Below are 23,968 nucleotides of genomic sequence, written 5' to 3'. Positions count from 1 at the left end.
TTTGGGGGGTGGGAGCTGTATAGGTTGTCAGTGTAGTTCTGTTTGTTTTGCTCCAGTCATTCATCTTTATTCGCTAGGAAAACATTACACACATGCATTAAAACATGATTATTTTATGAGACTCCAGATCTCAGACTTTAGGTTATTCAGTTTCCCTGATTTGCTGAGTGCTATCATTTCAAAGAAAGTTCTCTGTTTCTTTTTTACTTTTCACTGTGCTTGATATTGTTTTCTGTGTTTACTTTGTGTATTTGATTAAAATTATGACTAAAGGTAATTGCTGTGGGAATCACTGTATTAGCGCTGAGTTTTGAGAGTATCTGCAGGGCACTGTGTTTCACTCTCTGGAACATGGCTGCTGCTCTGGGATTTTCTATTTTTCACCTGCTCCTGAAGTGTCTTCACTTATGTTGCTTCACTTAGAGTTTTAGTCTGGTGTAGGGATGCATGATGGCTTAAATCTCCTTATTAAAAAAGCACTACTAAAATTAAAACTAAGAGATTGAAGTTGGCTTCCGCACCAGCTTCTTGTTCGAATGGCAGTGTTTTACTTTAAATGGTGCAGCAGTTACATTCTGGCGCCTGAGGCTTCAGCAGGGAGAGCCGGTTCAACTTCATTTTTTCACTCTACTTGTATTAATTGAATGAAAAAAAGCATTCAGCATCACTTTCGCTTGGCCCCAGTTTACTACATCTTCTCAAACTATCTGTTTTTGAGCTGGAAGGTGGGAGCCAAAAAAGGCCAGGCTAGTGACGTTAACTGAGGTGACTTACCTTTTCGAATTGTTGGTTTACCTAAAAGACTGGCTTCCTGTGTTTGTGTAAATTTCAAGCCACATGTGATCTACTGTGACTGTGTGTGGTCTCAATATGACTAAGTTAATGTAGTAATGGCAAAATGCTAAGTGGCATGCTGTGATGCTGAGGAGTTGAACAGTGCTTGATGGAGCACTGGCGCAGGTGTGTGGACCTCCATTTAAAAACAATGGTTTCGAATTTTTGAATGCGTGTCCAGCATTCAGTGACCTTTACAGAAGGCAATTTGCATGGCCAAAATGTAAAGATATATACAGGTAAATTATCAGCGGTTGCATCGGCTGATATGTGCATGTAAAATATCGGATATTGGCATCAGCCCAGAATTCCCATATTGGTGGACCCCTGGTTTGGTGCACTCTTGTTGGGCCAATGGAATATTGTACAAGTGTTTTTAAAGCATTTCAGTTAAGAACGTCACTTAAATACCACCTCAGACCACCAGTGTGCAGCAAGACAACTTTGCTTTACTAATTTGTAATATAGTGCAGTGTAGTGTTTGACCTGCTGTATATTATTTTGCTTTGCTCTGTTTAACATGAGTGTGGTGCCATGTGGTGGACATGACTGATAAGTTTGAGGTTTTTAGCTTTTCTAATGACCAATACAGGTTAATTTTGAATAACAAAGCACTTTTTCAAAAGTACTGATCACTGTGCTAAATTTTCATTTGTGCTACTGAAATTTTAACCAGCTAGTACCAATGCTCCCACCTAAATATGCCTCAAATATGCAAGAAGACTGAACTTGACTTTTCATGACTGTTGCTCATTTTGTTATTTCAACTGTGGCTCCCACGCTGGTACGCCTCTTGCCAAATTTTGTTCATGAATGCACTGACAAAATGGGAAATGGTGATCATAAAAGCTCAGCCTTCTGCTTATTAGCCGGTTAGATGATTATCAAAGATGGCAAATCTTGTTCAGATTTTGAATTTCCTTTATGTACTTTTTATTTAGCTGAAGCATCATTTCCCCCCAAACTGTTGCTGAATCAGAGAAGTAATATTGTCTGTTGTTCATACTCAGGTTTTTCAGCTGTTTAAACATGTTTAAGACAAACTGCTATTCTGCCTCACAACATCCTCTATCTCATGTTTACTTTGCTTCGTTTTTTGGCAGAGAAAAACAGTTTATATGAATTTTTGTTTCTCACTTTGGCTGAAATAAACTCCGTTACCCTCTAGCAGATTGGGTATGAGTAAGGTTTTCTCACAACAGACCCCCCCCCCTCCCCGCCCTGCAACACTCCTCAGGCGTCTCAACCGAAAAAATCCGCACTCTTCGGTTTCGGAAGAATCCAGCCTCAGTGTTTCTGTCCTCTGTCTGTTCCCCACCGCTACTGATTAAAACAGATACTATATTTTTTAATGCTCGTTTGTGAGTCGTAAACTTGGTTAGAGCCCTGAAGCGATTCATAGAGCGCTGACAAGGCCTCGGTGGAGTGATAGCTCTTTCCGCTTGTCAGTTGCCTACAACCTCATAACCCCTTTCACCCCGGCAACGCTGCCCATTCGGAGAGAAAAAGAGAGGGGTAAGAGGCCACCCGCTGTGGTACGGAGACCCTTAGCGTTGCTCTATCCAAACTACCAAGCAGGTTACACTGTTCACTGTGTTTTGCGTCAATTTTAATGACTAAAAACCCAAGCATAAGGTCAGACACTTGGTTAAGGCCATTGTAGTTTTACTTCTCGTTCTCATGGTCAACAACTGAAGGTGTGAGGTGTTCACTTAGCCATGTGTGGGTGTGAAAGGTTGTTTTCGATTCCGCAGCTGATTCTTTTGTATCTTTCTGCAGCGGTATTTGGACCCCGTGCCCTTCTCATGGACCGGTCTGGAGGCGTTACTGCCAGGGAGAGTCTCGCCATCCAGTCAGAGTCAATCAGTCTGATCATCAGGATAGTGTGGGGTCATCCCTTTGGAAGAGAAGCTTTAATAGAGGAAACTTTCACACCTCAACTTTTGTCAAATATTCTATAACTTGGTAAAATCAGAACTATATAAATGCCTTATGACCCAAAAGAGCTGGTAACTGGTCCCCTTGCGCAGATATCTCAGTTTCGAATGATGCTCCTATGTAAAGCCTCCTATGTACGCCCACATATGAAGAGAACTATTCGTTAACTGTGTGCATCAAAGGATTCCCGTCATTTCCAGGGAGAACGCAGCCACCTGTTTGTTCTAGTCTTGATTTTTGTGGCTGAATGAATTGTATCGGAAATATCTGCATACATACATACACCAACCTTCGTGAACCGTTCCATAAGTGCCGCTAGATTTAATGCGGGCTGCTGCATAGCAGATCTCTCAGACAACAGATTTGATGCAAATGTGCTCTCTCTCCACTGACCCCTCTGTCAGTTTCACTAAAGCAAACACTTTCTACAGCTTTCCTCTCTCTAGCTGAGCTCTATGGCCTGCTATTCCGGTATATGGGCACTTGGCAGGCGAGCGCTGCGCTAGCCGTGGGCGAGAAGAGATGTTAGCACAGCTGATTTTTCCGGCTCGGCGTTCCTCAGTGTGCCTGTGTGAAATACCACCCCGGGATGCCTGAATGGTTAATGAGACTTCCATGAATCAGACGCCAAACCTGCACCGAACCCCCCCCACCCCCTGCCTTTCTCTTCGCGATCCAGTCCTGCCGTGGTGGCTAACCAAATCAGGCTAGCCTTAAATAAAGACAATGAAATCTCCCTTCCCTCTGCTGTTTTCTGTTTCTGGAAAATATGAATTGCTCAAGGGCAGATTGAAAAATAGAGAGAAGAGGGTGAGAGAGAAGAAAACGTGTTATGGTAATGAAGGCAGCTTCAACCCAGGCCTACATTGTGTATATTTTAAAGTCAGTGTTTAAAAGGCTTTAAGGGCCGCAAAGCCGAGCGGTTAGCGGTTAACGACTAGCGGCCATGACGGCGGGGAGGGGGTATCGATTTTTCAGGGTTTGTGTGTTTGTGGGTTTTTTTGGGCTGTGTGTGTGTGTGCGCGCGTGTGTGTGTGTGTGTGAGGGATAGAGAGAGAGTCAGGCTGATCTCTGCCCTCTGATTCACACGGATGCTAGTGCTTCAGCGACGCCCTCAGGCTTTGCTCTTACCTTATGGAATACTCGCTACACCCCTCCACCAGCTTTCTACATCTACTGCTTTAGCTCTCTCTTGTTCCGCCATCAATTCTCTGTCTCTGCTGAACGCTCAGTTCTTGCTGTACCCACTTATACGCTTTACATTGTCCTGCTCTGTGTTTTAAACAGAGTACCTCCATAGTGGTAGTGGGGGGTGAACCGGTTCTTTCGGTATACCGGTTGAAATTCGTCTGAAGGTATGAGTTTTGTCGTAACCATTACACCAGTATGCCACAAATGAGCACAGATAATGCAACATACAATAGCGTTACCTGCTTAGCATAGTGTCTGAGTTAGGGGTGTTTGTCACCTTTTAAGTGAAGTGAAATTAAATGAAGACCCTGAGTCACCCCTGTTACCAAGTCTGATTCTTCTAGTCCAGTTTTCAAGGTAGCAGACATAAGGAGACATAAGGAATGGCCTGTTTTTTGGACACTAGACCTCTTGTATCACAAAAGTAGCTACCTGACTCGGTCTGCTGCATCAGACAAGGGGATTGTTTGGGTGTCTTCTCACCTTCAGTACTGCTGCCTGTGTTCCATCTGTCTCTCTCAGATAAAGTTATCACGTTATAAAGTTTCTATATGTTAATAATAAGGCTGGGTGTTGCCAACTCCTGATAGCTCTTACTAGCTCCAGATATTTGTCACGTTACACGTGCCACAATTCGGTACGTATTGATGCATTACAGTTATGCAGTTGGATCTTGATGGTTACTGCTCAGAATATTTTGGAATAATTTTTCTACCCTCACCTCAGAGACTCTAGACTTAACCGACACACACCTAAAAGACTCACACCTCAGATACTCCAGCCTCAGCTTGGACTCGTGTCTTCAACTTGAGATATTAATTAATAAACGATTAATCAGCGTATCGGCACCTGTAAGACCAGACTCGGACTCACAACCCAGAGACTGGAGACTCGACTCTTGACTCAACTCGGACTCGCACTTTAGAGACGCTAGTTTTAACTCGGACTCGCACCTCAATGTCTCTTGACTCAACTCAGACTCGCATCTCAGAGACTCTTGACTCAACTCGGACTCGCACCGTAGAGACTCTTTACTCAACTCGGACTCGCACGTTAGAGACTTGACTCACCTCAGACTTGCACCTCAGAGACTCTTGACTCAACTCAGACACGCACCTTAGAGACTTTTGACTCAACTCCGACTTACACCTCAGAGACTCCTGACTTGACTCGGACTTGCACCTCAGAGACTCTTGACTTGACTCGGACTCGCACCTTAGAGACTCTTGACTCGACTCTGACTCGCACCTCAGAGACTCTTGACTGGGACTCGCACCTCAGAGACTCTTGACTCAACTCGGACTAGCATCTCAGAGACTGTAGACTCACCTCAAAGAGACTTTAAACTTGACTCTGACTCACACCTCAGAGACCCTCACCTCAGAGACTCTAGACTTAACTGACGCATCCCTAAAGACTCACACCTCAGATACTCCAGCCTCATCTTGGACTCGCATCTTAGACTTGAGACTAGACTCGGACTTGCATGACTCTGACTCTAATGAATGCACAGATAGTCAAAGTCTCGATGCAAAATCATGAAAAATAGAATCTTGATTAAACGACTAATCGATGTATCGGCTGTTGTTAATAATGGGGCGCTATAGCACTCATCTCATGATCATATGATGATGAAAGAAAGGGAGGTATTTGGTTTCTTTGTAATAAGCACTGATAACATATGTTTTATAAGTCGCACTCTGTTGGGGTTCCCTGATTGACTCCGCTCCCAATAGCGAGTGAGTTGTTCATTAGCTTCTCGAGCTTACAGTCTTCTGACGGGGCCTGTCAGCCTGCGTCTGGCTTTCTCCACAAGCCGTGGCTTTTAAAGTTCTCCATTTGCTCTTTACTCGTGTTATATTGCCAGGGTGAGTTAGTGTTCTGTCAGCCATCCGCATCCTATAGCACGTCCTGACATATCAAATCTGCAATGTAAATCACGCTTGAAAATGTTACGATTTTAATTGTCAGCCAACTTCAGTTTGAGACTTTGGTGGGTCACGGCCTGAGGCCCAAAATTTTTGTTTTTTTTTTCTTTCCCCCATTAAATGCAAACCACCCTCCTCCTCTTCTCCTCCTCCCCCTCCTCTCCTCCTTTCCCTCAGTCCTCTCCCTTCAGCCGTAGCGCACGACGCAGGAGAACGGAGGGAATATAAACTGTTATTGTTAAAAATGTTTGTTTGCAAAGAACTTTCATCTTGTAGGGGCGTCCCACCCTCTCCCTGCGTTCGCAAACCCAGCCGGGCTTCGCTTTCATGTCTCGTCCCCCGACAGTTCCGTCCTTTTGTATTCCGCACTTGATGAATATTCACGTTCCTTGTCGGTCTCCTCGGGGCTCGAGCACAATAAAGAGGTGACGTCACCAAAGTTGCTCTCCCACCTTTCTTATCCCTTTTTTTGTGAGGAAGAGATGGAGCTTGATCTTGATGCTGCTCCGGCAGGGGAGGGAAGACAATTGTTGATATTGTGGAGTCTATGTTGTATCCTGCTACCAATTAGCTTCACTGAAGTGTATAGTTTTTTTTTTGTTTTGTTTTGTTGTGATGCTTGTTTTTCTTCTCCTTAATGATCAATGTAATTTGTTATGAAGGTTGCCAGTCAGTATTTACACACTTTTTTTTTCTGCTAGGTTTAACTTATTTCCATGCTTAATTTATTTCTTCTCTTTTTTTTAATGATGTTTGTTCTCTTTTCTCTTAGGTCAGTCAGATTCAGAAGACTGTGATTGATCCTCTGAAAAAGTGAGTGACCTTTTTTTTTGTGAAATTGGCCATTTGAAAGCTGATTAGCCGATCATGTGAATTGTGTATATTTTAGCCAGTTCACAGATATAGTATTTATTTCTAGAAGCCAGTCAGAGCTGGGATAACAGCAACATCTCTTGAACAAATATGATGCAGGTACTCATTTACTCTGGTTTTCCGTGTTGGTACATGCTACAGCATCAAATTAATTGCTAAGTAAACTTCTTTTTTTCCCACTTAATCCTATATGAAAGTCTAAAGTTTTAGCTAGTTATTTAAATTTGCTGAAAATTCTCTGGTAAAATCACCTTAACAGTGAAGTGAGTCAACATTAGTGTTAACAGTTCATGCAAAGGTTTAATAGGGCTGGGTGACATTAACTTAGCTAACAATACTGGAATGGCATCTTTTTTAGAACAGGACACCAAAGTTTATATGTTTTTATATATGTTTTTTTTTCTTTTGCTTATTCATATTTCAAATAGTGGACCCTGAAAGGTTCACAGTGCCATAATGGACCCTTATGAGCCAGTAAGAGCAAACAGAATAAATCTACAAACGTATACAAAAGTTTTGGCACCTCTGGTTATTGAAAATTAGTTGATTTTTTTTAGGTGAAAATAAGTCACATCCTTTACAGAGTACACACATCTGCATGTTTAATGCACAATTACTGTTTATTTGCAGAATTTTGGGAAAAAATAAACCATAAATTGTTCCCAAAAGTTTTGGTATATTTTATGCTTGTTTTATTTTTATGTTAAAGTCTGCAAACAAATGGAAATTAAAGTAAACTAGCATATTTAAGTTTGTTCCCTGTATTGTCACTTTTTAACACACAAAAATCAACAAAACATGTAATTCGACCAGAAGTGTTCAAATTTTTGCATATGACTCTATAATGAGTTGTTTTGATGAGGAGTCTCAAAAGGAAATTTCCAATTTTATATGGAATCATTGATCTGCTGATTTTTAACAAGTCAGAATCCCTGGAAAGCGGAGCGGAGTTGTTGAACTCGGTGAACTCAGTCGTTGTAGTGTAATTACTTGTTCCCCTGTATTTTACTCTCAGACTGATTCACTCTCATGGTAAAATTTCTCTTGGGGGGGCATGCCTACGGACCCCTTGCATGGCTTCAGTTTCTAAACTTGTCACCATTTTCGCTGCTCTGGAGTTGCATGTCTGATGTAAGTGGTCGCCTCAAGGAACTGACTTAGTGTATCATATAAGTAAAAATTACCATTTTTTTCCGCTGATACACAATCAAAACTCCAATTGGAAAAAAAGGCTTTTAAATGATATATATGCTATGGGTTGTTTAATATGACCAGGGCCATGAACTAACGAGAGGAAAAAAAGGTCAGCTTTGATTTCAGTTGGACTTTAAGGTTCACCTCATCTCACAGCAGTCTTAGGTTTAATGCTTAGTATTGGTATTGATTGAAAGCTGTCAGTTATCTTTTGAAAGGTAGTGTCTGTACTTTCGACAGATTTGTTTCAATCTGTTAAGAATGAGAAATACTGAATATAAAATAGAGCATTTTGTTAACTGAAGACAACTAAAGATGTTGACTTTAATATGATGTTCAAAATGTCAGTCAGCTATACATCTAAGTATCTAACATTTAATTCATCTGCCTAAGTGGTTGTTTTCTTCCTGCATCAATGTCATTTTTAATCCACTTCTAGGAAAGTTTCGGAGTTGATTATCTCATTAGAAATGCAGTTCGATCTGTATTTTGACAGAAGTTTCTGTGACGCTCGTGTGTGTGTGCAGGTGTGTGCAAGTTAGGCCTCTGAGAGTCTGTGCCGTCCGTGTATGATGGGCTGAGTGAGTGAATGAAAGAGAGGATCTGGAGGAAAGTTTATTTGGCTGTCCGCCCCTCCACTCCTCTCTCGCCCCCGTGAGCACTATTCCATCTCTCTGTCCCCCCCCGTGGGAGGGGCCGGAACAGGAAGCGGACCTTAAACGAGCGGGCAGGAAGAGAAGTGGGATTATAGACACTCCTTACAAACGCCTCTGCTCTGCCTTGTGTGTTTGTTTTTGTATATTTTCAGGACAGAAGTGTCCTGGAAACCAGAAAAAGCCTATATCATCAGGACAAATAAAATGCTCCATTCTTTTTTTTTTTTTCTTTCTGGTTACTGAGGTTCCAATTAAGTTTAGATTTACAGACTTGGACATTACATTATTACATATAGATACTTATATAATAAAGTACATATAGGACATGTTATTACTTACATGTACACACAGGTGCATACAGGCTGGAGGCATTGAGGAGAACTCTGGACTCTAACCTGTGTTGTTCCAACCAGCTCACACTAGCTCGACTACGTTTTTGAAAACAAGAAATTCTTATGTCTTATTGTAATTGTGTTTGTTTGCATTTGTTGTGATGACCTATTTTTACAACCTATTGCTGAGAAATGGTTGTAAACAATTTGCTTAGGTGTCACAATACTGTGTGTGTGTGTTTGTGTGTGTGTGTTTTTGTGTGTTAGTGTTGTATGTGTATATATGGGTATATGGTGTGTCAATATAATACATATTATTGAGCATATATTTAATGTACTGTTTCTGTGTCGTGTTGAGGGGAAAAAAATAAAACAACTGTAGAGGAAGTGTTAACGTATTGACTTAGAAAATCAACAAAACATGATTTATGTATATATATATATATATATATATATATATATATATATATATATATATGTATATATATGTGTGTGTGTGTGTGTGTGTGTGTGTGTGTGTGTGTGTGTGTGTGTGTGTGTATATATATATATATGTGTGTGTGTGTGTGTGTATATATATATATGTGTGTGTGTGTGTGTGTATGTATATGTATATATATTATATATATATATATATATATATATATATATATTATATATATATATATATATATATTTGTGTGTGTGTATGACTTGAAGAGAGGCAGAAAGTATACATAGGAACTTGTCTTAAAGTCATGTAGACAACTATATTTATTATTAATTCTGAAAGTAGTCTGTTAAAGTCCCCTTCTTTCACAATTATTAGATTTATCAGTGTCCGCAGGTGAGATTAGCAGAGCAAATCTGCTACTGTAGAAAGAAAAGTGGACTTTGTTGCCTTTTGTGTGTTCTGTAAGTTATGACTGTGCTCTGTGTGTGTGTGTGTGTGTGTGTGTGTGTGTGTGTGTGTGTCCAGTGGCAGGATGGAATGGTTCTCATTTCCTTTTGCTGGTGGGTGTGTGGCGGACATGTGTGTAGGCTCTTAGCATGGCTCAAAGCCCAGAGTTACACACACACACTGAACTTACTCACTCACTGACAAATGCCAGGAGCAGAGGAGGGGCTTCAGAGAGCAGCACTGGCCCAGGAAGACACACACACACACACACACACACACCGGTCCACTGTACTCCCAGTATTCCCTAGGTGTAAAAGTGACATAGCTTAGATGCAGGTTCAGCAATACAGGCTATGCATTACAGTGATGTTTTGCTAAGGTTTAGAGGTGTTAGGCTCATCAATCAATAACACACTCCAGTGTTCAATAAACCATTTCATATATTATTAATATATACAGTAAACAATTCACTTTTCCATGGCCGGTGTTCTTTTGTAGTTCCAGTTGTTGCTAGGTTGGATAAGTTTTACAGAATACTGGCTACAATCCCATTCAACCTAATTAGAAATTTTAGTGCACGCTAAAAAAAAAACCCAAAACAGCGTGCTTTATGGATTTCAAAAGATTTTTATTGCGTTTTTTTCAGTTTTGGTTTTAAAGTTTATGTTAATGTATTTTGAAGCGCGGCTCAACGCTTATTCTCTAGAAGCCACACTGCTTCTGTGACGCGTTGCCGTGTCAACGCTTTGACCTGTTAATCGGCACCGTGTCACTCAGGTCATGTGGAGATCTGTGAAAGAGACCAAAATTTTTCCCATTTTACTTAGTATGTGGACAACTGACTGTCACACCTACATTAACTTGTTGGAAATCCCATTCCAAAACCATGGGCATTAATATGGAATTGGAATCCCTTCAGCTATAATAACCTCCGAGTTGACGGGGGGAATCTGTGCCCATTCAGTCAAAAGAGCGTTTGTGAGGTCAGGCATTGGCGTTGGACGAGAAGTTCTGGCTCATGATCGACATGGGGTTGGGCCACTGGGGTTCTTCTGCCCCAAACTCATCAAATCATGTCTTTATGGACTTTATGCCCAGGCTCTTAGTCATGCTCTGTGTCAGAGCAGGTAATCGGGAGAGTCGGTAGAATTTCCAGTGGTCCGCAAGCCTTTTGGGCTGCTTACTGTGAGCTAATGTATAAACTCTTGCATAAAAGCAAAAGAGCGCTCAAACTATAAATGTTACAACGAAGTGTGTACATGTACAAATTTAAGGGTTAAACCAGCGGCCCTCACCTCAAGTGGTTCAGCCCTGGTTTGCTGATTGTAACTTGTACAGTGTATAGAGATTAGATGAACATGAAGCTTCTAATTCTTATTTCCCGCTCCACCTTAAATGATGTAGCACTTACATTCAGATTCCTGTTTGGGCCTCTGGAACAGGAAAAGGCCCTTCCCCACACTGTTGCCATAAAGTTGCAAGCATGTAATTGTCTGAAATGTCTTTGTAGGCTGTAGCCTGAACATTACCTTTCGCTGGAACTGAACCCTGAAAAACAGCCGTAGACCCATTATCCCTCCTCTACCAAACTTTACTGCTGGCACTGTGTGTACCATTGGCATCTGCCAAACCCAGATTTATCCAGATAGTGAAGTGTGATAAAGCTTTCCAGAGAACTTGTTTCTATAGTTTATGTAGCCTTTGAAAAATTTCAGCTCAAAAGTGTGAAAATGCCACGTTTGGTTTTTGCCTGAAAGGGAAAAAACAGCTGTAAAAGACTAAAACTAAAACTAGACCTACAAGAATAGACTTTACAGATCATTTTAATTGTAAAAAAAATCCAAAATACTGATTGAACATGCTGTTTTTTTTTCTTCTCCTTCCCTATTGGAGCATGATTCAGTACACTTGCTGTAGCTATAAGGCAGGATGAGATTACAAGCCAAAAACTCCACTCATTCTTCCTTGAAGTGTGACCTTTTTAAAATATTTAGAGAGTACTTTTTTTATTAATAGCTCACTTTGGTCAAATAGGAGTTTTGTGAATGTTGTGAAAAGTTTGTCTAACCTAGCAATGCTACTACAGGGGAATGTGCTTGTCTGCATAGATAGGTCAGTCCAGTTCTCCACGCAATAGGCTACGGTTACTAAGCAACATAATAATCAATGATAATTTTCCTCCACTATACCTGTACCATTCTGTGAGCCACTTGTTGCTAAACAATGGTTTCTTCACTCTAAGCTGCTGGAACTACTTTTTTAGAAGAAATTGCTGATATTAAAAACATTCTTTAAAATCATATTTGCAACAATGTTCAGAGCTTCTACTTTTTTCTTCACTTTGCAAAACTTGTGTAAAAGCAATAGCAGTGTTATCCGTCTAGAAGTGAAAGAACACTGCCTCTCATATACTTTTGCTAAATTCTACACTCTACCAGTTCCTCACTTCTTGAAAACATCAACTGGAAGAGGCAGATCCAAGCGCTGGATTGCTCAAGCACAGCTTTCAACAAAAGTTTTATTCAGCCAGCATGACATCTCACCTCCTGGCGGAATACCTGAAACATCGGCTTTGTTTCCAGCCGAGCCAAAATGCACTTAACCAACCATATGCTAAGATACAATGAAAGCTGAGATTCCATTAGTGTATGAAGAACTAGACGCGTGTTTGTTTGCTTAATTATTTTTTTTTTTTTGCCCGCTGTTCATGTATTCAAATGACGTTTTTAATGTGAGCTGTAAGAAAAAAGGTGTCGAATCTCTAATGGAATTAGCCATCTGTTCGGCCATCAAAATCTCTTAATGCAACGATTCATTTATCTGCTAACTAACTTCCCCTGCTCTGTGCAGCTCTCAGTGTTAAATTGAGGGAGATGCACTCCATGCTATAGACTGGACCGGCACGGCAGATCGCTTCACAGTGTGCATTAGTGACGCTGTCTTTGGTTTTCCTTCGTTTGGTCTTTGTTACAATAGATGGAGAAAGAACCTTGATAGGGTTCACAGGATAATGGCTCTGTTTTTGCATATTGTATGTGTTTTTAAATGGACACTAAGAAAGATGAAGGAAGCAGCGCTAATTTAGATAAGTAAACCTTTTCTGAACTCTCGCTAGATTTAACTTTCCCAGTGCTGTGGGTTGGGCAACATTGCTGAACTCAGATTTCTCAACTCAGAAGTACCGTATAAAAGTTTGGAAAAGCTTGTCTTATTAATAATTGCTGTTATTTTAATCTGTAATAACTAGAGATGTGCTTATATCGGAATTGTGGGCGGATGCCGAAAGCCAGTATTTTCCATACACATATCTGATGCAGATATATATACCTTTTATAACTTGTACAAATTGGCACTAGAATAAAAGCTGGATCAGCAGTAAGGACAAATATTTTACATATTATTTATTGTGTAAGATTTATTTGTAAATATCACACAAATGCAGTAAAAAATGAAATACAAAAGCTTTAATCCCTTAACATTCCAGGCTTTTTTATGTACTGAAGCTTATTACTCATTAACTACAGGGACTTCACTGCAAACAAATGGAGCTTTTCCTAGGTTATAGGAGAGATACAGGCATTTTAGTACACCTGGCCAATGCTTTCTAAACTGCTGTCCAGATGTCACCAAATATTGTGAAATTTGAATTATCAATGAATTCTAGACATTAGTTCAATGGCAGTAATATATTTGGAAAAATTATCTGCCAATACTCATATGACCACAGTATCATTGTGCATACCTAGTAACTTAAACAGTGTAGATTAAAATGCTGTAAGCTGGACACCAGAAGTTATTTTAAAATATTTTATTCAATGTTCCCCATTTTTTCGAAACAATAAAAAGTTATTACATACTACATAATATACTGTAATTATCTATTTATAGTAGTTTCTTACTGTTAATAACTTTAGGACTTTGCTGTAAAACTTTAGGAAGCTATAGTCTAAAGTTCTTCAGCATCCACAGTTAATTCAGACTCATTTACAGCTCTTTATCAATCCAGACACATCTAAAATGTCTTCAGCTTCCTGCTAATTAGTTGAAACCTATAAAATTATGGAGTGCTAGCATCATAATAAAATATTTCTATACACATCTCTGCAGCATTGGTTTTAGAATACTGTAAATATCACAGATTCGGACAGTGTGCAGTAGTAGAAACCTCTGTTTATATTCTTATATTCTTATTCTTATAATCTAAGATGTAGGGACTGAATACATCATGAAGAAAGGCCAGTTGTGAAGTAGGAGTGACAAATGTGACGCAGCACATTACACTAGAACTGCTTCCAGCTTTCTGGTACTTGTGAAGTGCTTCTGAGGGCATTTTTTATTGTAATTGAACATCTTTAAAGGAATGCTCAAGTGTTACACAACCTAATCTCAATCAGCCACAATCTGCATCATCCCATCATTTAATCCAGGTGATAATTTCAGTGCTTTTCCCTCTACTTAGAAAAGAGAACCCATTGACCTCACGCATGCTTATAGTGGAAGCTGCTGACCAGATGCTGAATTCCATGAAATACTTGCCGGCATAATGCAGATAGAAACGACAACCATTAAACTCTAAAAATACCGGTCTTAAGATGAGACGTGAGACTTGAGAATGTTTTATTAAAGCTTGTTTTATTGAAGTTTTACCCAAACTTTGGAGAAATTACAAATTATGAATTTCTCTCTGGAAAACTACACTTTTTAGAAAACACAATAGATATATATATATATAGATATATATATATAGAACCATGAACATTTAAAGAACCATTTGCATGCTTAAAGGGTTGTTTGCATGGTGAAATGGTTCTTCAGATTGATATGATTCTATATAGTGCCAAAAAGGATCCTTCTATTTTTACCATGTCAAGCTTGCAACAATAGAAGAACGCTTTTTGGTGCTATATAGAGCCCTTTTCAAGAAGGTTCTATATAGAACTATATACAACACATTTTCCATCAATCTTAAGAACCGTTTCTGAATGCAGAGAACTCTTTAAGCATGCAAATGGTTCTTTACGTGTTCATGGTTCTATATACAACCATTGCCTTTACTAAAGAAAAATACTCTTCAAGATTTAATTTAGCTATTTGAAAAACCCGAGGGTATTCCTTTAAAGAGGGAATTCCACATATTATTTTTTTTTCCAAAATGTTGTCATTGGTGGAGATGAAAACATATTCATACACAGTGGTTTAATGTCACTTGGTTATCAGAGAAGCTTATTCAGGTTTCTTTACAGTGGTGGTGATAGGAACCAGAGGTTGTGATCTCTACAATGCCATTTTTAAATATACTAAAAGAAGTACATTTACAAGTAAAGATCAGCACCACTCGTTTTGCTGTTTTTCTCCTAACATCTGCTGTTTATGAGTGTAGATAGACAGACTAACACACACACACACACACACACACACAAACACACATTCTCTCCCTGCTCCTCCCTTGGCTCATTGCTGGAGTTTGCTGTAGTGGTCAGTTCGTCCAGACTTGGGTTTGGCTGACAACCCCATCTTTGACTGTGTGTATGTGTGTGATGGTTCCTGGTGCTCTCCTTTAGCCGGCTGCTATTTCGATCCGCCCCTCTGACCAGCCACCACGCCCTCGGCCAGCCTAGACGAGTGTAAAATTATACAGCTGACCGATCGGTGAGCGTGTGTCTGAACACGTGTGTGTGTGTGTGTTTGTGTGTGTGTTGCCGGTCCTGGGGACGTCCAGAAAAACATCAAGAGAGCATCAAGACACATCATTACGAGTGGAGTGAGGCTGCGTGTGTGTGTTTTTGCCGAGTCAGACGGGCTGTGTCCTGGTCGGGTTGAACCAGTCTAGCCCCAGATTGTAGTCTGCATGTTTTTAGATTTCTCTTTTCCAAGAAAAACAACAGTATAACTCTGCATATTGACAGTTACTGAGAAACGCAGCAGTTTTGGGGCAAAATAGAACAAGAAAGCAGCCCCACCTATTTTATATGGACTGAACTGGACCTGACTGGTATAAATGACTTTGTGCGGGTGTGTGTACGTTTAATTTGTGTATTACATCAGGACAACAGGACTAACCAACAGGACCAATCACTTGATCCTGACTTCTGAAAGAAAGGATGAAAGATTCAAACTTTTCTTTTTGGTTACTGAGGTCAGAATCAGGGTTAAGAAACTTTCTATTATATACAGATACTTACATGTGTTTAATATAGAAAACAACTAAATGTATCTTCATTCAGTATTTAGTGTGTCCACCGTTTCTCTTTAATACAGCCTGCATTCTTTAAGGAAGACTTGCTTCCAGATTTTTAAAGAAACCTGCAAGGATATTTTTCCACACCTTCACTAATGGGACTTTTAAAGATCCAGGGAACTTAAATCTGTGTTTTTTTTCTAGTTAGGTTGATCTTGTTCTTGAAGGTAAACAGTAAAAATGTGACAAGTGTAGCTTTGAGTGATGTTCCAGTGACCAATGAATGACCAAAATATTTCGCCATATTTCTCCTAATCTTAGGTAGCACTTCCATAAATCTTCCTCTAAACAATCCCAAGTCTGAGTCAGAGAAAGTTAGCGAGCTAAAGCTAACCCAGCATAACCCAAAGCTAGCAAGCTAGACAACCCGTTCGTTTATCCACACACCAATATTTTTCGTTCGCCTGTTCCTTCACTTATGTATTGCTTTGTCAATACTTTGGTTCCTCCATCTGTCTGTCTGTCTGTCCGTCTATCCATTTGTTCGCCTGCACATTTGTTCATCTGTGATGTTTTTCGTCCAGTTGTGGTCACATAAAAGCTGAATAGTAATTTAAGTTCTGTATGAGCACCAAAGCAGACTACAGGCGTCGGACAGAGAGCTGTCAATCAAGCTGTTCATTAGCCACACAGTTCTCAGATAGGTCTGATCAGCCATGTTTTATCATGTTTTTAATGTCTTTTTTTTCTCTGTTTTCTGAAACTTTAACAATTGTGCAAGATCTAGTAGTTCCCCAAAACTGTCCCCATCACACACTCAATACTGTGAGTTTTCATCTTTGAGAGAGAGGAGAACATCAAGCTCCGCTCTTGCTTTAGATCTGAAAAAATCCACAGGTGTTTCTGTCCGTCCTTCCACGGTAAGAAGGTAACTCGGTGCTGTGGGTCTGAAAGGATGTGTAGCTGTGAAGAGGAAAAAATTAAGAAACCTTACAAATCAAACAGAAAAAGCTGCTGCTGGTGTTCTCAGAAATATGGAATGTCCACTCCAGACCTGAATGTGTCTCGGATTACTTGGATTGTGAGAAGCAGAAAATGCAACCAACTTCTAAGACTGCACTTTGTGGAAGAACATCCCTACAGACATGGATACACTAAATCCACAAACAGTTGATGTTTGTTTAGTTACTGAGGCTTCTGTGTAATTTCCTGATCCTATTTTTTTTCCTAAGGCGGAAAAGTTCTTAAGTTGTATTTAATGGCTGTTACTACTGGAAATTAAATAAAGAAAGGTGGGTTAAAGTCAGAGGGAAGGTGTTGAGAGTGTGTGTTGTGTGTTGTATTAGTGTGTGTTGGTGTGTTGTTTTAGCGTGTGGTATTGTGTGAGTTAACGTGTCAGACGTGTGCAGCAGAAGAGGTGGGAGGGGAGTGTGTGTATGAAACGATATCTGTGCTGCCCGAGGTGTGGCCCTCACGAGAGAATGTAGTCAGTCTGTCCACATGTTGCTTAACCGCGTGTGTGACGACAGGTGTGTGTGTGTGTGTGTGTGTGTCAGCATGTTGGCGTGATTATGTAATGCAGCGGCATTCGTTGGTTAGTGTGTCATCTGTGCGAGGTTTGTTTTATGATCAGTTTTGTATTGGATTTTAACGTTAGCAACACTATTGTTGATGTCCTGTTGTCAGTATTTGTTTGGCAGTGTACACAGTTTTGGCTGGCAGGTTCTTACATGACTGCCACAGCATGAGAGCATGTTGATAATGTACTACCATTAACAGCACTGGTAATAGAATGTTAATACAGTGAGTCTTATATATGTGTAATATAGCTCAAACAAACATTGGCTGCATATGTGAGGTTCAGTACGCGCAGTTACCTTTATGAGTACTGACTCATTCACATACTAGTGTTTCATAAAACAGTATGTAACGAGAAGCAGTGATTTCATTCCGGTTAAGAGGAGTTGTTAGACATGAGGTGGCCTCCAGTGGCTTATTACTTTTATTTATTTTAATAATAATCAAAATAAGCACCAAGCCATGTAGTTTGATGACAGTAGGCTATAATAAGCAAGCAACATAATAATTTGGCACTTCAGTACTGTATTCAGTAGAGTTAGAGAGAGAATGAAGGAGATAAAGGGAGAAGAGAACAAAGAAGAAAGAAAGAGAGGGAAGAGAGAAGGATGGTAAATGAGAGGAAAAAGAAGGAAAAGAAGAGAGTGAATGAGAGAAAACGGGTGAAATAAAAGCGAGAGAAATAATGAGGGAGGAAGTAGAGCAAGAAAGAGACTAAGGAAGAGGGAAAAGTGAGAAAGAGAAAAAGGGGAGAAAGAAAGAATAATGAGAAAAAGAGTGAGAGTGAGAAAGACGAATAAGAGAGAAGGAGAGAATGGGAGAGAAAAAGGGAGAAGGAAAGATCGAAGGAAAGAGTGAAAGAGAGAGCAAAAAGGGGAAGAAATACAGACAATAGGGACAGGCAGAAAGAAAAAGTGAGCGAGACGAGAAAAAGAATGAGCGAGTGAAAAGGTGCGAAAGGGAGAAAGGTGAAGAGGCAAGGGAGAGTGAAAGAAAAAGACTGAAAATTAGAAAGAAAAAGAGTGTGACTGATAGTGTGAGATGCAGAGAGAGAGAAAGTGAGACATTAAGAGAGAGTGAGATAGACAAGGAGACAGAGAGTGAGACAGAGAAAGAAAGTGAGACATGGGGAGGAAGAGAGAGAGGGGGGGAGACAAAGATAGAGTGAGACATTGAGAGAGACTATGAGAGAAAGAGACATTGAGAGAGAAAAAGGGGGATACAAAGAGAGAGTAAGACGTTGAGAGAGAGGGAAAGAGACATTTAGAGAGAGAGATAAAGGGGTAGACAGTGAGAGAGTGAGACATTGAGAGAGAGAGAGAGAGATGAGGGAGAGAGTGAGACATTGAGAGAGACTGGGAGAGAGAAAGTGAGACATTTAGAGAGAGATAGAGGGGGAGACAGTGAGAGAGTGAGACATTGAGAGAGACTGAGAGAGAGAGAGAGAGAGAGAGAGAGAGAGAGTATGTGTTGAGTATGTAAGGTGTATTAATAGTGAGTGTGTGCAGTGAAGCTGCGCCCTGTGACGTCGACGCGGTGATAACAAACCGCTCCCTGATCCAGATCCTCAGAAACAATCCGGGACCTGTCTTAACACAGCCCAGAGTGCTACAGCCAGGTCATATTCTCTCTCTCTCGCTCTCGCGCTCTCTTCCTCTTTTACTGTCTTTCACTGTCTCTCACCCCCCCCCTTGCCTCTAGGTGAGCACTTTTGCTTTTCCTGATGTCGTAATGATGTGTGATGTTTATATTACAGTCCTTCTCTTTGGTTTGCGGTTGAAACCACTAAACCTTCCAGCCATCCGTCATCCCTAAAACTACACGTTTCTCTGCCATCGCTCGCGCACTGCTTATCCCAGCCACCGGTTCAGACACTCAACGATCAAATTAACTTCATCACTGTGAGTGACTTGTCATTAGGCTTACATCACCATCTTTTAAATAGTTTGTGTCATTAGAAGAGCCAGTAATTAAGTTAACATAATACTAGGATGACTCACTGTATTTATTTATGTTTTTTCCGTTTTTTGGGGGGTTTTTTTTGGGTCCAGTTGTCTTGCTGGGATTGTTTTAAAGGAGAAGTTCACTTAAGGTGAAGGTTCACCTAAAAACTGAATTTAGTTGTAAAGCTTTAACCTAAAGCACAATTAATTAACTAGAAACATATTTGGTGTCTGAGGTTTTCTTCTGCCCCGGGACCAAATGCAGGCCGTGGGCAGATTTTAATTGGCTTCTGGCTTCTGTTTTATAGTGTGTTATAAATGGCCCACTGGCCAATACGCTACAGTTTTTCCTTTCGCCTGATGGTGGCAGCAGTAATATTACAGTAATACACCGCCCTGTGGTAACACAGTTAGCTAAAGAGCCTTTCTTCTCTCACAACACCTGCAATTTCGTTTACTGAGCAGCGCTTAGTCAAGTCTACAGCCATAAAGCACAAACCAAAGCAAATGCATGTGCTTACATGTACTCGTTTAAAGGGGCAACAGAATGCATTTATTTGGTAGTTTAAATTGTTATCTGATGTCTACATAGGAGGTATGTGCCTTTGGTCGGGACGAGAAATGCCTAGATTTTACACACCGATTTTCAACCCTAGATTGAAACCAGCTGTTTTTCCTTTTTTGGTGGCCTCAGTAATAATTTGATGAACTCTGCTCTGATTTGCTGGTTTACAGTGAGGCACTGTGATGGCTCACTAAAACATAACATGTCAAAGTAGATGCAGGCAGGAAAATAAAATGAATATCCACGTAAATAAGCTAGGCCGTCAGACTGTTTATTTGGCTATGCTAGTTACTTGGAGCTTGCTAGTAGCTAATGTTACCTATATTACAGTGTTTAGCTCACTATGAAACTGTCTAAGATGATCTGTCTTCAAAAAGTGGATAAAATCCCAGAGCATGGCTACTTGTAGGTTGCTTTGCTTTTTGAGAGAGAGGAGAGAATCAAGCTGCTTCAGATCTAAAAACATCTCACAGTGGAAGGATGGACAGAAACACCTGTGGAAGACAACTCAGCGCTATGAGTCTGAAAGGATGTGTAGCTGTTCAAGAAGCCTCACAGAGAAAAGGAAATATTGTATTAGAACATGAAACTGGTCATCTGAGATGTGGAGTTTTCGAGACTGATGATTTTAAATTTATATGTAATATTTCTTGGATTGTGAGAAGCAGAAAATACAAAAGAAGTGTCCTGAAAAGAATAGAAGCTGTAATAAAGATAAAGCTTAGACACTCAAAATTTTGGGAAATGAGAGATTGTGTTTAATATAATCTTAGTTAATTAATTAATTAGGATTATATTAAACCTAATCTCTCATATTCCAATATTTAGAATTCACTGAAGACTGAATAAATTGCACACACAGTTTTGTACGTTAACAACAATCTTAATGTTTTTCCTTTGCTTTCCAACTCTGAGGTTTTGTAATAAAGTTTCGTATACTTATGGTCCATTTGTCGTTAAATCTTAATTGTAAAGGGCAGCTGGTGCTTTCAAGTGGTGTTAAAAACATAAAAATTGCGAGTTGCGTGGAGTTGCGTGGAGTTGCGTGGAGTTGCGTGGAGTTGCGTGGAGTTGCGTGGAGTTGCGTGGAGTTGCGTGTGCCAGCAACAAATGGCTACTTTTCTTTTGGCGCATGGTTGCCCATCTGTCAGCAACTTAAGTTTTCATTAAAGGCATAGTTAAAGATTTTGGTAACTAATCTGTTTATTGATTTATTGTGCTTATTGATAAGTGGTGCTGCTAATCATGTTTTCAGACAGCGTTCAGAGAGATTAATTCTGAAGAGATAATTCTGAAGATATTCTCTGATATGATTGGATGCAGTTGTTTTTGATGGCGCACCTTTGAGTGTTAGGAGCTGGAGCTGCTCATTGTTCTTTAACTTTGTGAAATGTACCACAGTGCTAGACTTTTTCATTCAGCAGTAATAGACATGAGAGAGAGCGATGAGGCCCTGCATGAATTTGCCTCAGCAAACTATCTCACACATCTGAAAGTCATTTTGACAGCATGTTGACCCAACACGTCCATATTCTTACCATTTCCCTTCAGTTTTCCCACCCCCATCACATGCCTGCTTTCATATCTCAACCATAGCAAATAATAGAAAGATTGTTTTCTTTTTTGTAGTTGTTGTTGCTTTGTTTTTTTGGACAGAATGATTCTCACGTGTTTGCGTTGCGTTCCCCAGCGCTTCTTGGCAGTGCTGAGCCGGAGCGCAGGCAGGCCTCGAACCAAACCACCCGCTCCTGTTGCTAAGTTACAGCTGAGAGTTTTTTTTTTCTCCTATTTTTAGTTTCCTGAGAGCAGGATTTTCACCCAAAGATTACATTTTCATTTGCTGTTTGTGTGGTTTTAATTAGGTGGTAATGTTGAAATATGGCCAGCGGTGTATTTAACACAGACCAGGTCAAAGCGCTGGCTTCACCTATGAACGGCTAATGTTTAGTATTGATCTGTGACATCGCCGCAAAGCTTGCCGAAATTTTCTAAGAATATGCGCTTAACTGTATAGGACTAGATGAAAATCAATAATGAAGTTGCTGAAGGTTTTAGTTATTGTTGTGAACTGAGTGATGTAGACACAGCTGTCACGACACGCTAGGGTTCTCATATTTTGTGAGTGTATACAGGCCGGAGCGATATATCATTTGGCTGATAAAATGAGATATTAATGGGGACTCTCTGCATTATTTCATTCAGAGTGATTTAATGTGAAATGCTAACTTATATAGAACCTTAAAGACTCTTTACAGTGGTGTTGATAGGAACGAGGGGTTGTGATGTCTACAATGCAGTTCTAAAGATGATGTTGAGAATGTTACATTCACTGTATGTATTTTAAAAATACATTTAAGGCCAAAATTCTATCCCAAAACTATTATAGAACAATGCCTCAAGTATCAGGCAGTGTAATCATAAACATTTCATATAATACATTATAGTGAGAGAACTTAAAGTGGCATTAAAAGCTGTCTTCAGACATCTAGATCCTATCAGCACTGTGAATTTTTGAAAAGTCTGTGAAATTGTGTCTGTTTGCTTGGCAGTTTGAACAATTCACATTAACTGATAAGAATATCACTCAGTAAAGCACTGTTTGAAATACTGGAATCTATCATTTTATCAGAATATGGATTGGAACCTGTATCATGTATGTACTATAGACTCTTAATGGTTGTGATGGTCTTCATACATTGTATTTCAATAGAACTGTATGTGTGTGTGTTTCAGGTACAGCAGTGTGTTCCCCAGTCTAAACATGGCGGTGAAGCGGAGGGAGCAGGCTCTGCAGGATTATAAAAGACTGCAAGCTAAAGTGGAGAAATACGAAGAGAAGGAGAAGACGGGACCCATCATGGTGAAGCTCCATCAGGTACGGTCCACTGGCTCCACCGCCGTGATATGACCGAAACCAATAACGATATTAAAGTCAATTGCAGGTTATATCACTCGGTACTTAGGGTGTGGGTAAATATACCCTGGACTGGACTAAAATAGTTAGCTTACAGACACTTTGGGCCAATTTCTCCAAACCAGATTAAGCCTAAGCGTAGACTAAATAGAAATTGTAATTCTCCATTTAGACTGAAAATTAGGCCAGGATTAGGCTTAATAGATGTCTGGGAAACCGGCACGTCGACGTTAAGAGCTGGTATAGAATAAGACCAAATCCAATTGGACCCTAGAATTAAATACTACGTTCTTTTTGGGTCTTATCAAATTCATGGATATAGCTATATATGGATACAGCTGCTCTCATTCAGTGCATTTAGCCTTATTGCACATCAAATCAAATGGACCCACCTTATTTTTCGCATGACCACTGTATTTCAACATTGTAGCCAAACTCTCTGGTTGGGGAACAGAAGTGTCGTTTGTAATTGTTTTAGCTCAGGCAATGACCGTTTGCTTACTTTTTAAGTCATCATTTTATGCCCAATTAAATGTCTCTGAGGTGTTTCTGGGTTTGCACTTCGCAGTTTCATTACAGTCGAGTGGAGCTGAAAGAATCGCCCAAGACAGTGCAGCACTTTAAATTACATATTAATGATGTTTTTTGATAACTGCTTAAAAAGTCCAAGTTGTTATTACTAATTCATGCCCATAAAATGCAGCCAGATGAACAACTGCCTGTTGAACATGAATGTTTGCTGCTAACAGACTCTCTTTAACTGGTTTAACATTAAATTATGTGTAACTGGATATATTGTGCCCTCACTAGAGTAGGTTGAGCAGGTTTTCACAAAGCTAACAGGCTAAAGCTCCTATAATAAGAAACAAGGTTTACCCCTTGCCCCTTGGCATTGAGTTCAAGGGGTAGTGGTTGAAATTTCCCCTATGAAATGAGACAACCCTCAAATAAAAAAGAACATTAC

The 23,968-nt window shown here is 40.0% G+C and overlaps 1 protein-coding gene across 2 annotated transcripts in view; it reads left to right on the top strand.

The window, feature by feature from the left end:
• Positions 1-23,968, top strand: part of bin3 (bridging integrator 3) — a 73,252-nt gene that overhangs the window by 30,199 nt on the left and 19,085 nt on the right. For both annotated transcript variants that reach the window (XM_036578521.1, XM_036578522.1), the window contains exons 6-7: positions 6,664-6,704; positions 22,824-22,965. In XM_036578521.1, coding sequence (XP_036434414.1) covers positions 6,664-6,704; positions 22,824-22,965 — 183 coding nt within the window. The remainder of the gene's footprint in view (positions 1-6,663; positions 6,705-22,823; positions 22,966-23,968) is intronic.

This window comes from Colossoma macropomum, unplaced genomic scaffold (assembly GCF_904425465.1).
Source record: "Colossoma macropomum unplaced genomic scaffold, Colossoma_macropomum, whole genome shotgun sequence".
In the NCBI taxonomy this organism is placed as follows: Eukaryota; Metazoa; Chordata; class Actinopteri; order Characiformes; family Serrasalmidae; genus Colossoma; species Colossoma macropomum.
The sequence above is the reverse complement of the archived record's forward strand: the minus strand, read 5'-3'. Positions and strand labels throughout refer to the sequence as shown.